The sequence below is a fragment of the Toxorhynchites rutilus genome, chromosome 3, assembly GCF_029784135.1.
Source record: "Toxorhynchites rutilus septentrionalis strain SRP chromosome 3, ASM2978413v1, whole genome shotgun sequence".
Classification (NCBI taxonomy): domain Eukaryota; kingdom Metazoa; phylum Arthropoda; class Insecta; order Diptera; family Culicidae; genus Toxorhynchites; species Toxorhynchites rutilus.
Window position 1 is genome coordinate 69,814,302 of NC_073746.1, and position 15,595 is coordinate 69,829,896.

At 41.5% G+C, this 15,595-nt stretch overlaps 1 protein-coding gene across 4 annotated transcripts in view; it reads right to left on the bottom strand.

Moving 5' to 3' along the window:
• LOC129775447 (cGMP-dependent protein kinase, isozyme 1) overlaps window positions 1-15,595 on the bottom strand; it is a 116,205-nt gene that overhangs the window by 6,868 nt on the left and 93,742 nt on the right. For 3 of the 4 annotated variants that reach the window (XM_055780205.1, XM_055780207.1, XM_055780206.1), the window contains 7 exons: window positions 14,415-14,654; window positions 13,460-13,809; window positions 13,100-13,380; window positions 12,867-13,036; window positions 12,701-12,803; window positions 11,852-12,627; window positions 11,631-11,794 (listed from right to left, as the gene is read on the bottom strand). In XM_055780205.1, coding sequence (XP_055636180.1) covers window positions 11,631-11,794; window positions 11,852-12,627; window positions 12,701-12,803; window positions 12,867-13,036; window positions 13,100-13,380; window positions 13,460-13,809; window positions 14,415-14,654 — 2,084 coding nt within the window. The remainder of the gene's footprint in view (window positions 1-11,630; window positions 11,795-11,851; window positions 12,628-12,700; window positions 12,804-12,866; window positions 13,037-13,099; window positions 13,381-13,459; window positions 13,810-14,414; window positions 14,655-15,595) is intronic. The other variant, XM_055780209.1, reaches the window with a different exon arrangement.

The following is a 15,595-nucleotide window of genomic DNA, read 5'->3' on the forward strand; positions in this document are numbered from 1 at the left end:
GCACATCAATCTCAGTAGAAATTTCTCTAGATGATAAAACTGAGACAGATTATAACGAAGAGCGAGAAGAAATGGATGAAAAATACTACAGGTTGCGTACTTTTTTGTTATCACATCGAGTAGATCAACGTGCTGCTGCCCCGGATGAGTCCACGCATACAACTTCAACTATGGTTAGATTACCGAAGATCGATTTGCCTACGTTCGACGGAAATATTAATAATTGGATCCCATTCCGTGATGCATACGATAGTCTCATCCATGATAATAAGAACCTAAAACCAATCGATAAATTCCACTATTTATTCGCTGCGCTTAAAGATCCTGTAAAGAAATTACTGGATACGATCAGTATTAGTGATGATAATTATAAAATCGCTTGGGAGCTATTAATAAGTCGATTTGATAATAAACGCTTATTAATCAGCAATCATATCGCGTCTCTCTTCACTATCGAAGCTATAAGGAAGGAGACATCTAACGCAATATTAAAATTAGTCGATCAATTTGAACGACATGTAAAAATTCTAACGACTTTAGGAGAACCTACTGAGTCATGGAGTTCTCTTCTTGTTCATATGATATGTGGTCGCCTAGATAAGAACACTTTGAGAGAATGGGAAAGGTTGACAAGCAAAGAGAAAGGTAAGATTCCCACCTACCCCGAAATTATAAATTTTCTACAAGAACAAGCTCGAATATTATTATCATTAAATAATGGAATGACTAACTCCAATTCGAAAGAAAACGCACGATTTTCACTCGCCCACACCGCATCTGTATCATATTCAACACCCCCCACGACTATTATGACGACTAATTGTATGGTATGCAACAATGTACATCGAATATATGACTGTGACAACTTCAGACGTATGACTCTAGGACAGAAACAAGACATCGTTCGTAAGAATAATCTCTGCTGGAATTGTCTCGGTTCCAGTCACATGAGCCGCGACTGCTCATCGAAATGTTGCCGAAAATGTAATGGCCGACACCACACCCTTTTACACTCTCCCCCATCAAACGATCAGTACCCTCAAACGACTATGAACACGACCTCGACAAGACATCAGACCACGACCAAATCTAACGGAAATGAAACTACAACTCGCTCTCCGACGCTTACATTCACGAAACTGTCCTCACCAATTCAGAATAATTTACACGGAACGTCCTCGATGCACCCCAAGTTCACTGCCCCACCACACGTAACTACCAACGCTCTCACCGCCGCCCAGTCAATTGAAAATACCTGTTCCACCGTACTTCTCTCCACCGCAATTGTAAAGGTTTATGGACCTTCAGGAAAAGCAGCATTTGTTCGTACATTATTGGATTCTTGTTCCGAAGCAAACTTTATCACAGAAAACATTGTGCAATTACTAGGATTAAAACGCAATCGGAAGTCGTCCACCATCGTAGGCATGGGTGGTTCCACAGTGAAAAGTGTTCACTGCACAGAAGCCACATTCAGCTCAGTCGACTCTACATACTCCCACACATTAACGTTCAGCATACTACCGAAAATTACGAATGATCTTCCTGTTAGACCAATCGATATCTCACAGTTGAATATTCCTTCGGATCTGGTTCTTGCGGATCCATGTTTTGCTTCACCTCAGAAAGTAGACATGGTTATCGGTGCTCAACTCTTTTTCCATCTATTGTGTGATGGACGAATTTCCATCAGCGATCCTACCACCGGTACTCAACCCGTTCTACAGCGTACAGTATTTGGCTGGATTGTAAGTGGTGCTGTTGCAGATCAAGTTTCATCCACGGAACCATGCGATATTGCCCTACTTTGTGTTACCGAATCGCTGGATAACCAGTTAGCAAAATTTTGGGAGACAGAGAGCTGTAATGAATTTCGAAATTTGTCCAAAGAAGAATTAGCTTGCGAGAAACTATTTAGTGAAACCACCACTAGGGATGAATCAGGTCGATTCATTGTCCGACTGCCGAAGAAAGAGACGATGATAAGTCAACTTGGCGACTCTTCATCAACCGCCATTCGCCGTTTCTGTTGGATGAAGCGACGTTTGGCTAAAAATCCCACGCTACAAGAGCAATACTCCGGTTTCATGCAGGGATACATGGAGCTGGGGCACATGATTCCGATCAACAACACCGAAAACATACTTTGTTCTCCCATGTTTTATCTTCCACACCACGCAGTAATAAAACCGACTAGCACTACCACTAAATGTCGGGTTGTTTTCGACGGATCAAGCAAGTCATCAACGGGAATTTCATTGAACGATTGTCTGATGGTTGGTCCAACGATTCAAGATTCACTAGTCGCTATTATTACACGCATCCGATTACATGAAATTGCCCTGGTTGCGGACATCACCAAGATGTACCGACAAATTTGGATACACCCTGATGACAGACCACTCCAACGTATATATTGGCAGAATGAATCTGACCCTGATATTCGACAGTTCGAACTCACGACTGTCACATATGGCACTGCTAGTGCCCCGTATTTGGCAACCCGCTGTCTCAAACAGCTATCTGTTTTACACTCCAAAGAGTGTAACGACCCTGCTGCAAAATTAGGGAAGGATTTCTACATAGACGATCTGCATAGTGGCGCAGACACAGTTGAGAAAGCACTCGAAATTTATACACAACTACAGAAAATTTGTAGCAGTGCAGGCTTTGAGCTCCGTAAATGGGCATCAAACTCCTCTGAAATTCTGTCACACATTCCTCACGATTTGAAAGAAGAACGATCGATTTTGGAAATCGATGACACACTCAACGACTCTATCAGTACACTTGGCTTATTGTGGCATCCTGTCTCCGATACTTTTCGTTTCAAAGTTCCTGAATCCACCCACGATCGCCCAATCACGAAACGAATCGTAGTATCGGAGATGGCTAGACTTTTCGATCCGCTCGGAATTCTTGGACCAATTGTGGTAAAGGCAAAAATATTCGTCCAAAAATTGTGGAAAGCCAACCTCTCTTGGGACGAAACACTCCCGGAAAATTTTATATCGACTTGGGAAACATATCGCCACGATTTAGAAAACTTAAATAAATTTTCCGTGACTCGCCTGGTTAAAGCTCCAGGTTCACGGAATAACATCCAGTTACACGGATTTTGTGACGCATCGGAATATGCATACGGTGCATGCATTTTCGTTAGAAGTATTGGAGCGGGTGGCAGAGTAACCGTCCGCTTGCTCATAGCAAAATCTCGTGTTGCTCCAGTGAAATCCTTAACAATTCCACGGCTGGAGCTCTGCTCAGCATTGCTCCTCAGTCAGCTTTATAGTCAGACAGTGCACGCTTTGAATATAAACCCTAACGCTTTCTTTTGGTCTGATTCTATGATTACGCTTCACTGGTTGAAAAATTCCCCATCCAAGTACCAGACGTTTGTATCCAACCGCATCGCAGAGGTACAGCGTCTCACCGAAGGTCATCCTTGGAATCACGTTCCCGGACTGGATAACCCAGCAGACATAATCTCCAGAGGCATCAGTTCCAGCGATTTGTTCCGCACAACCTTGTGGTGGAAAGGTCCACCTTGGCTAACATCCGAAGCAGATGAGTGGCCGAGCATGTCCATTCCTTGCCATCCAGTGTCAACCGACATCCTTGAGGAGAAATCCATCAAGAAGACAGCAGCGATTGCCCACCAATTACTCGTCGATCAAACGCTATTCCAACGCTACTCATCTCTCACCAAGCTGGTGCGAATAGCAGCATGGTGTCGCCGATTCGTACAGCAATGCAAATCGAAGAATCAGAGGAAGCCACTGAACTCAACACGTTACATAACTGCTGAAGAATTTCACCAAGCTCTCATGGGCCTCGTTCAAGTTGTCCAGAGAGAAAACTTCAGTAGTGAAATAAGCTCAATTTGCGCTGGCAGAAGCGCTGATCTCAAGCGGTCATCCCTCCGAAGATTGAACCCGTTTTTCAAGATGGTATACTCCGCGTCGGTGGCCGGTTGAGCCACTCACTCCACACCTTCGAGAAGAAACATCCAGTCGTCCTACCAGCTGACCATCTTTTCACCGCGCTCCTGATCGCATCCGCACACAAGCAGTTACTCCACGCTGGCCCTCGATTGATGATGGCACACATCCGAGAGCGTTTCTGGCCGCTCAATCTCCGTAACCTGGCACGGAAGGTTGTACGAACGTGCATACAATGCTTCCGCACCAAACCTGAACTACAACAACAGCTGATGGGTCAGCTTCCGAGTGTACGGGTGACACAATCCCGTGCATTTCTCAACACCGGCGTCGATTTTTGTGGTCCAATCAATTTGAAGATACCAGGCAGAAGTAGCAGAGCAGCTCCCATGGTCAAATCGTACATAGCACTGTTCGTTTGCATGACAACAAAAGCAATTCACATCGAGATGGTCAGCGACCTCACCACCGAAGGATTCATCGCAGCGTTGAAGCGGTTCGTGGCTCGACGTGGAAGACCACGAACCATATTCTGTGACAACGCTACCAACTTCACCGGAGCCGAGAAGGAGTTGAAAACTCTTCTCAGGCAGTTCAACGATCAACAACATCAGCACACAGTATCTTCACTATGCGCCGAAATCGGTATACAATTTAATTTCATCCCGGCTCGCGCTCCCACGTTTGGAGGTCTGTGGGAGGCGGCGGTAAAATCATTAAAGCACCATCTACGAAGAGTTGTCGGCTTAGAAGCTCTTACCGCCGAAGCAATGCAAACGGTTTTGACCCAAATTGAGAGTTGTCTCAATTCCCGACCTCTGACTGCCCTGTCTGAAGACCCTAATGACTTGGCAGTCCTCACTCCTGGACACTTTCTGGTCGGATCAGCACTCCAATCAATCCCGGAGCCCGACCTGGCCGAAGTTCCAGTGAACCGATTATCCTTATGGCAAGCGATTCAGAGAAAGCTGCAACTATTCTGGAAGCTCTGGTCCACTGATTATCTCCAGCAACTCCAGCAGCGTACAAAGCATTTTATTCGGCAACCGAATGTTTTGGCTGGTCAACTAGTTCTGCTGAAAGACGACAATTTGCCCCCACTAAAATGGATTGTGGGACGCATTATCTCTACGCATCCTGGCGCCGATGGAATCGTGCGTGTCGTGAAGGTCAAAACATCGTCCGGTGCTATATTCGACAGACCTGTTGTGAAGATCTGCGTTCTTCCCTGCAACGAGTCAGCTGCAGTAAATCCCCCCGCTACCAACCAAGGAGCATCAGGTCTACAATTCTCCACATGTTCGTCCAGCGAAGATTATTGAATGGAATCACGATTCCATTGGTGGCCGGTATGTTGCGTCCAACGCAATATGGGTGGAGCCAACAATCCGAACTCAGCAACACTTCGACGTCATACCCACGCTATCCAACAAGTGGTATAAATACCAGTGCTATTCCTAGAAAAATATCATTCTCATCTCAAACTCTGTACCAGAAAGATCAAATAAAACAAGTGAATTGTTGCCACGAGTCTTTTTCTCTGCAGTGTCGAGCCGACCCCAACCAAAGCCTTTCTCAAGGCTCAGAGTAATAGTAAAGTTTTCCACCGTTCTCCCGCTTCACCGCTCACCGTTGCAGTCTGAGTTGCTGCCCCACCGTTGGGAATTCCCCGCCTCACCAACAAGTTGATACAGCATCAGTCGCTGTCCCACCGCCGGGAATTCTCCCCCGATACCGTCGCGTCAAGACGAGGATCCGTGATCGGACAACGGAAGGTCCGTAGCGGACACTATCCATGTAACACTGTGACCAAATATGTTTCAATCAAGTGCTATTAACAGATGGTTATCGAGTTAGCATTAACCACTGGTGGGCTTCCAGTATCGAGGAAAATGTGGAAATATCTAATCGTTACTGAAAATAATCTGCCAGTTCCTCTGGGAATTTAAAATTACATTCATATGAAAGAGTTTATTTTAATGTTTTCTATCCATGTAACACTGTGACCAAATACATTAGGTTTTGTGATTTTTCAATCAATCGCAATCAACAGGATAGCTTCAGAAGATTATTCTTTCCCATCAGTAGGATATTTCCGTATTCAATATTGGATGCATAAAACCTTGTGCCTCCAACGTAACGCTCTCGTTTTCGAAGTTCTCCAAATATTCATTCATTCAGAATGAATTCAGATTCAATTTCATACAAATGATCTCTAAATCAACGATAGTCCTACGGCAGCCTTGCGGTTATACCATAGATATAACCCACTTCCTGTTTTTTTTTTATCTAGATCACTTGTTTATAACCTCGAATATAATTTTGAAGTGCATCCAATTTTTAGAAAAAAATTTTTAGTAGAATGTTTTGGTAACCTTGAAAAGGACCGATGGATTATGTGGTTTCGGAGAAGCAGTTGAAGATGCTTGATTGATGACTGGTTCTTGCCCTCGCGAGAACAGCACACATCCTGATCATATGTCAGAGTTTTCCGAAAATTTTCAATTGTCATGTTTGGTTGAAATATGTTTGGTTGATATATGTGTAGTACCTCTCCGTTTCCATAGGCGGGAGTGGCGTCATACCAACATAGAAACATTTCTCGCACCCAAAAAACCCTGATATCCCAAATTTGGCTCCATTTGCTTGATGAGGGTTATGCAGAAGTTTATGTTTCATTTGTATGGCAGCCTCCTTCGCCTAAGAGAGGGGGTAGGTATTTGGAACCACTATAGAAACATTTATTGCTGTCTAAAATGTCCACACGCCAAATTTGGTTCTATTGGCTTGAATAGTTCTCGAGTAATGCAGAAATTTATGTATCATTTGTATGGCAGAGTCCCCCCCCCCCCGCTCTCAGAGAGGGTGGAGATATCTCGAACTAGCATAACCCCTAAACCCTACATACCAGTTTTCGTGCAAATCGGTTCAGTAGTTTCCAAGTCCATAAGAATCAGAAAGACAGAAAGACAAACACCACTCCATTTTATATACCGGTCAGACTCGATTATATACAGACTCGATTATATACGGACTCGATTCTATATGAATCGATTATATACAATTTTAATATACAGTTCGAATAAATATATATTTTTTTAAAATTCCAAATGTGACATATTTCAAGCGAGATTGAAATATTTCAACGTTAAAGTGAAAGTTAATTGGCTTTTATGAGTACAGTGAAGTAAAAATAGTGGTATTGGTAGATTTTAGGTGAAGATACACCAGGATTTGTTTAAAATGATACTGCAGCGAAATTAAATAAGATAGAAGTTGGGTATAAAAGGACAAATTGTAGAGCGGATAGAGAGCTTAAATTCGGTTGATAGAAACGTTTAAGTTTATCATGCATTTTTGGATAAAATTAAGAATAACCACTTAAAACCACTAACTTAGGAAGTTTCGCAACTGTATTCTGTATAAAATTTTCTCATCCTTCAAATGGCAGCAACAGAATTGTTCTACGTAGCATAATTTTTTAATTGGAGCCATATTAAGGCAGAGTCCGAAGTTCAATAACTCTGTCATTGTTGAAGTTCGAACATATGTGTAGAAGGATTTTTTTTCATCAAATATAATCCTCTATCGCCACCTGAAAGAATTCGGATGTTTTATATGAGAAAGGTATTTTATGACTTTAAGGGGATGACTCAAAAACTAAATTCTACTTCAAAACGAAAAAACAACAAAAACTTAATATATATATATATATATATATATATATATATATATATATATATATATATATATATATATTTATATATATATATACAGAACCGATCGACACGAAAATTGGTATGTAGTGGATTTTGGGGTCGGGGAAGGTTCTTATGATAGTTTGAGACCCCTCCCCCCTCTCTAAGGGGGAGCTGCTATACAAATGAAACACAATTTTCTACATTATTCGAGAATTAATCAAGTGAATGTAACCAAATTTGGCATGTGGAGGTTTTAGGGTGCAATAAATGATTTCATGGTAGTAAGATACTCCTCCCCCTTCACTTAGGGGAGTGGGGGGGGGTCTGCCATACAAATGAAACACAAATTTCAACATTACTCGAGAATTAATCTAGCAAATGGAAACAAATTAGTCATGTGGAGGTTAGGGTGCAATAAATGTTTTCAAGGTGGTTAGATACTCCTCCCCCCTCTCTAAGGGAGGACTATCATTCAAATGAAACTAAAATTTCTGCATTACTCGTGAATTAATCAACAAATGAAATCAAATTTGCCCTGTGGAGGTTTTAGATTCTATGGTGGTTAGATTCTCTTCCCCCGCCGGGGGAGTCTAGTATATGAATAAAAAACAAATAAAAAAATATTTTTTGACTCGATTATATACAGGATTTGATTATATGCAGTGAAAAGAGATCGGATACTATATAAAATCGAGTCCGCCCTGTATATAGATTAGTAGAAAACAGGTGAAGCTTAAATTACATAAATTTCCCTCTCCAGATAGTCCTTAGAACAAACGCTGCATTTGAATCTCAAGCGACAGAAGAGGTGTTATGTTCCATCAGGACAACGCAAGGCCACACAATTCCGAAAGCTTGATTGGGATGTTTTAATGCATCCACCATTTAGTCCGGACCTGGCAACAAAGGATTACCACCTTTTTCTCGCTTTGAAAAATTTCCAGAGTGATAATAAATTGGGACTAAGAAAAGATTGTTAAAATATATTGCTTGAGGTTTTCGTCAATAAGGACATTAATCAATAATTAATAATGATAGCGACATTATGAAATTACCTTTAGAATCAAAAATTGGAATTTATTTTTCGTAATTATTGATTGCATTTGTTTTTTTTTTATAGTTTACATGGTCTCGGGACCAAGGGTGCTATATATTTTTTATATTTTTTCTTGAAAGGACTCTTTATGATTTTTCACATAACATATCCGAAAATCAAATATGTGTTCTTTTTTCGGAATTACGATTTTTTCAAAGTCAACCGATGGTCCGCAAAATCATTTTCACCTTTTTTTCAAAAAATCAAAACTACTAAACTGATTCAGATAATCTACATATTGAATTGTAGTCAGTGAGCTATTCTTCTTTGGAAAAATAGTACACTTGTGAAAAAGTTGGATTCTAGTCATATAGATCTAGTCTAGTCGCATAGGAATATTTGACGAAGACTGAAAACATCTTTTCTTTGAAAAATCATAACTTTGAAACGAAAAATAATACATCTCTGATTATCCGATATGTTATGTAAAAAAAACCTCAGCTTTCAGGAAAAGATACATAAAAAAGATTGCGCCTTTGGTCTCGAGACCATGTAAACTATAGAAATCAAAAACAATCAATGATCACGAGAACAAAATTCAATTGTTTGCAAATGCTGCTTTTTTTTCCAAAAAAGACAAGGTAATTGGCTTTAGTTTGATTTGTCGATGACCTAAATCGGTCCAGTAGTTAAAAAGTTTTTTTCGAATAATTGCAGAAATAATAAGCAGTATAATTGGAGTGCTACATTGATAAATATAGAAATTGCTGTTTTTTTTCCTTGGGAGAGTCATTATACTTGGCCACAAATCGACCATAAATCGAAAAATGGACATTTGTAAGGAAAAAAGGCATTTGTGTACCTTTAGTGGACTTTGTTTTAATAAATCTATGTTACCTATGAATGACTATCAGACAATTGTATGAACATTCAAAAAAAACATAGAACAGTTGTAATTGGTGAGTAAATTCGATTGAAATGTAAACAACCAACATTTTATCGCATTGAAAATGTTACAATTTGTACCGAAAGAACGCCATTTGCCGGAAATTTTGTTGCATAACTAGCTGACTCGGCAAACTTCGTTCCGCCCAAAATTTGTGTTTTGTTATCAAGACTTTCAAACATCCACGTTTTCTTACTATGAGGAAGTTCATGGGTCCATTCGCAGAACTGTTTATCGATTGATCTTCTATTCGACCCCGTTGAATTTACCTTTTACTATAAAATTCCTAGTGTTTCTAACAAAACTCAACATTATAATATCATTTTTTTTTTCAGACACAATTCTCGTTCAAGATTTTTCAACCACTTGCAAATAACATGTTTCTCCGTTACATGGAATAAATGTTTCATACAGAAAATATGATAGAATAAAAACAGCCCTAAATCGGACAATTCCTTCCTCGAGTTTTGCTCTCATCAACACATCCGGCGATACTTTTTTATTGGTATAGATAGAAGAAGATATAGGAGTGCGTTCCATCTCATTGAAATCCATTTCCAGTTTCGAACAAAGATCAATTTCGCTAGCGCAAACATCAGATGGACTAACAGCACTTGTCACTATGTAATTGTAGAACATATGGGAATATAATTTTCCGAATTTTCCCTTTTTCCTTCAGAGTTTTCCGAAAATTTTCAATTGTCATGTTTGGTTAGAATATTTATGGTTGAAATATGCGTAATATTTTTATGGGACCCCCTCTCCATTCCAGAGTAGGAAAGGGTGTCATACCATTATAGAAACATTTCTCATACCCAAAAACCCTCACATCTTAAATTTGGCCCAATTTGCTTGATTAGTTCTCGAGTTATGCAGAAGTTTGTGTTTCATTTGTATGGCATCCTCCCTCTGCAATACAAATTGTATTGCAGCTACAAAACCTCAATATGCCTAATTTGGTTTCATTTGCTTGAATAATTCTCGAGTAGTGCAGGAATTTGTGTTTCATTAGTATGGCAGCCCCCCCTTAGAGAGGGGGATGGGTCTCAAACTATCACGAAAACCTTCCCCGGCCCCAAAAACCCCTACATACCAATTTTCATGTTGATCGGTTCAGTAGTTTCCGAATCCATAAGAATCAGACAGACAGACAGAAATCCATATATATATATATATATATATATATATATATATATATATATATATATATATATATATATATATATAGATTTAAAAAAAAATGCAGCTGACGGTCAATGTTTGTTCGTTGAATATTGTCGATTCCATTGGTAAGCATGTAAAAAAGAAGTTCAAACTATGCATAAGCAATGATTCGCATGACAAAGGACATGAAAAGCCACCGAAAAAATTATCAAAACACACAATTGGAAGCACATATTGTCTGAAACTATAACTGGGGAACGGTACCGACCACAATAAATACGTTGAACCAAGATCTGGGGGAAAACCGTAAAGGGAGAATACACACGACAAGATAATTTTACAGCAGGACAACGCCAGACCACATGTTCGTGGATTTATCAATAGTAACAGTAATTCATATGTAAGTTTGTATTTCCAAACACCAACGGTTATGTCTTCAGGACAGTGTCGACTGTCAATTCCGAGATGAATAGTGCTGAATCAGTCGAATAAAAACCTTCCCCAAAGGCTTGGTGATTCAAGTTGAATATTACTAGTTTAACCGAAGATCTTTGTATCATAGGAAGTACAGCCCTTTCGACACTAAGCTGGTGGTGAGAGAAGCGGTACATATACGAAGATCATGTATTAGAAAGCGAAAAGGAGTCTATTTACTTGAAGCGAGATGGAGAGTTTGTGAACATACGTGCTAACCAAACGAAATTTATTTAACAAAAATCTTCCAGACAGAACGGAAATCGATCCTGAAGCATCCGGCACGACATGTGTAACGATAATCACTCGGTCACGAGAAAAAGTAAAAACTTCAACTTGTTCAGGAATTTATCCAAAAAAAAACTTACATGCCAGTCAGCAACTCGTGGATTAACACGCCAAGCGCCCAATAGTCTACGGATCGGTCATGACCTCGATTCAAAACAATTTCTGGCGCCACATACTCGGGCGTGCCACAGAAAGTCCAAGTTTTACTACTGTAACCAATAAATTTGGCGAATCCGAAGTCGACCTATGAAATAAAAGTAATGATTGTACGCTACGACCAGCAATTGCACGCGATTATTACCAATTTCACATAGCCCTTGGAGTCAAGCAGTAAATTCTCCGGCTTCAGATCTCTGTAGACGATACCTCTCGCGTGTAGGAACTCAAATGCCTTCAAAACACATCCCACGATGAATTTAGCCGTCCCATCGTCAAAATGTGTCCTATCCCTGAGTATCGTCCAAACCTCGCCCCCCATACAGGCTTCCAGCAGCATATACACATACTTATCGTCTCGGTACGTTCGGTACAACCGACAGATGAAAGGGCTGAGACACGCGAGCATAATCTTCCGCTCGCTATACACGTGCTCCTGTTGCCGAGTATCCACAATATGTTTCTTCTTCATGCACTTGAGAGCATACACCTGCACAACGCCATTGCGCTCCAACTTGACTAACTCCACCCGGCCGAATCCGCCCACCCCGAGGGTTCCAACAGTCTCCAGTTGCGAGAATTCCACGTCCATAAGTTCTATAATCGAACGAATAGAAATAGGATAACGCAAACAAAACAAAAAAAAACACATACCCTGCTTCGCAGCATCCAACGCAGCCGGCGGTTTATTTGCCAAGCTGCGGAACGCCGACACGCGCTCCTCATCGCCATAATCCTTCTGGTGCAGCTCGCACAGGTCCCCGATGTGTTTCGTGAAGGACTCCCGGTCAAGTGTGAGGCACTCCACTCCCGGTGACATAGCAATTATATTCGCCGTTCGTTTGTCTTCCTTAATGAGCGCCTTCTCGCCGAAGTATTCTCCCCGGCCAAGAATTCTTATCTCCTCTTCGGCGGAACGACCTTCAATGTAACAAAAGAGAAGATAAGACACGTGTGGTGCATACGATTAACTATTACCACAATTCTAGCTTACCTGGGAAGCGTTGGGTGACTTTCACGGTGCCTTGGCTGATTAGGAAAAATGTGTCGCCGGCCTCTCCCTGGCGGATGATGTACGCTCCAACTGGGTAAAATTCCTGCCGGAGATTGTTAATGTATACACACGCTTTGCTCACCAATTAGTATTTCCATCCACTCACCACTTCCAGCACGTCAGCAATCTTGGTAAGTACGTCATTACTCAGATTCTTCAGCAGAGGAACTGACCGGAGGAAGTTGACGTTTTCCTCTATCCGCTGCATACCGGTGCGCATCATTATTTGCTGGAATACTCGCCGATCCAAAACCCACACCCGGGAATCGTTCAGAGCTGCAACGAAAACAAGGCCAACTTCCAATGTCACTCTTCACTACTCATCCAAGCCCTTCTCACCTCTGATGGATGCCGTCCGGGTGCAGTTGTACAGGATGGCCAGCTCCCCGAATGCCTTCCCAGAGCCCATGAATCCGAGCGATTTACCGTCTTTCAACACCTCAAACTCACCGACGGCCGAAACGTACAGATGCGACCCAGCCTGTCCCTCGTGAATCACATACTCACCGCTGCGGAACTCGCGACTGTACATCGAGTCGACAATTTCGCGTATTTGCAGCGAGTCAATGTTCTTGAAGAAGTCATTCTCCAAAATCGCGTCCTTGATGAGCTGTTTCGAGCTGCAAAACGGAAGCACTCGATTTTATTATCTAGCTTTATGCGTCGTTCCGCCGCTGCTGGTTTCATCCTCGATCTTACCTATAATCTTTGTCGTACTTTGGAATTTTAATGTCCGAGTGGCTACCCATCAGTTCGCAGCTCTCACCCGAGACGCCCTGCTTCTTCATGGCCATCAGGGTAGCTCCCTTGTTGTTGAAGGAACCGTTGCTGGTGGTGCCGTTGCTATTGTGCGCCAGTTTGAATCCCTTCCCCGAGATGCCGTACAGCTCGGACATTGGCAGCTGCTGTCCGGCCATCACATAGTTGGTCTGAATACTGGACAGCAGGTCGCCTTCCAGCACACGGGGTACTTTGGAATTCGGCGTCTGCGTAGAACCGCCCGGTGGCGAGCGGTTCATGCTGGTAACCGTCGTTTGCTGGAGCACACTCTAAAAACAAGCATAAAACATAAACAAAAACGTCATAAACCTCAATTCCGCTTGGAAATGGAATTAATCATTCTCCGCACGCGACAATTTGCACTAGAGTTCAAAACGCCGCCAAATGGACCTTGATAAAGCGCGAACGCACGCAGTTCATCATCATTCGTGTATGATTATGAATTCAGCGGCGATCTTGATCGCAATCGCCGGTAAGAAGTGATAGTGTTTTTACTATCTGGAGACGAAGTTGAATGCACTGTTTGTAAGCGTGTAGTCACACATTTAAACATTAACATCAAACATCGCTCTGTTGATCAACACAATCGACACACTCCACACTTCCTGAATCGTCCTCAATTGGTGACTCAAGCGGTCCAAATGATAAGATTGTTCACACAAACACACCATACGAAGCATTAACTTCGCACAATCAATTGTGCAAATATTTTTTTCGAGAAAAATCCGGAATTGTTTAGTTTAATGCTTCACAGCCATGCTCTGCTAAAAATGCTTTCGGGCAATGTTTTCGTTCGAAGTTCATTCACACCCACGAACGAAGTGCGCCCCGGCCACTTAGCCAACCATCGATAACCACAATACGCGCTACCCACCTTTAACTTGTCGATTTCGCGCTTCAGCTTGCTGATTTCTTCGTCCCGCGCGATGAGAAGCTGCCGCAGGACCTTGATTTCATCCTCGATGGTTTTGCTACCCGGCTCGCTGCCGGCCAGTGTTGGTGTGCTGCCGTACGACTGGAAGCTATCACAGTTGCTCGCCGGGGGGATGGATTTGCGCCGGCCATCGGTCAGAACGGTCCGCTTGCCGTACAGCAGTTTGGAGTTTTTGCGAATCTGTAACGTTTACATAACAAAAGGCTTTATGAACTATGAAGTATATGTTTCTAAAATTTGAGTAAAATGGAAAGATATGTTTCGCACAACAGTGCCTATTCAAATTTAGAAAATCTGTGTGACTACGGCGTCTCAAATCTAATCACAATTACTGCTAATTAAAGTAAAGCAGAAGTCAAAGAGGGAACTTTTCATTCGTGTCATTGCACTTGAAACAAGATGAGATGCTAATTTTATTTCATTACTAGCTGACCCGGCAAACTTCGTGCCGCCCAAAATTTGTTTTGTGTTATCAATACCTTCAAACATTCACGTTTTCTTACTATGAGCAAGTTCATGGGTCCAATCGCAGAACTGTTCATTGATCGATCTTCTATTCGTCCCCGTTGAGTTTAGTTTTTATTATAAAATGCCTATTATTTCTAACAAAACTCATCATTATAATATCAGATTATTTTCAGACACAATTCTCGTTCAACATTTTTCAACCACATGTAAATAACATGTTTCTCCGTTACATGGAATAAATGATTTATAGAGAAAATATGATAGAATGAAGACAGCCCTAAATCGGATAATTCCTTCCTCGAGTTCTGCTCTTATCAACACATCTGGCGATCCTTTTTTGACGTAGAACTACGTCTTTCATTAAGGGTGCCAAATCAGAGAACGGCTTACATACCAAATGAATCGAAAATTCCCTAAGATTTGTTTGATATGCTATACATTAGAATCCCATAGTGTATAAATGGTTAAAATTTATGAAAACTATAAGCGTTCCCATTTTCCCATACATTTGTTCTGTCCATTTGTGTGCTTTCCCGAACAGAGCTATCAATAACGAGCAACTTACGGACGAGCAACGAAGGGAAAATCGTAAAAGTCTCCGTGAACAAAGGAAAAGAAAAAGAACGGAGGGGAATATTTGCCTAGAGTATAAA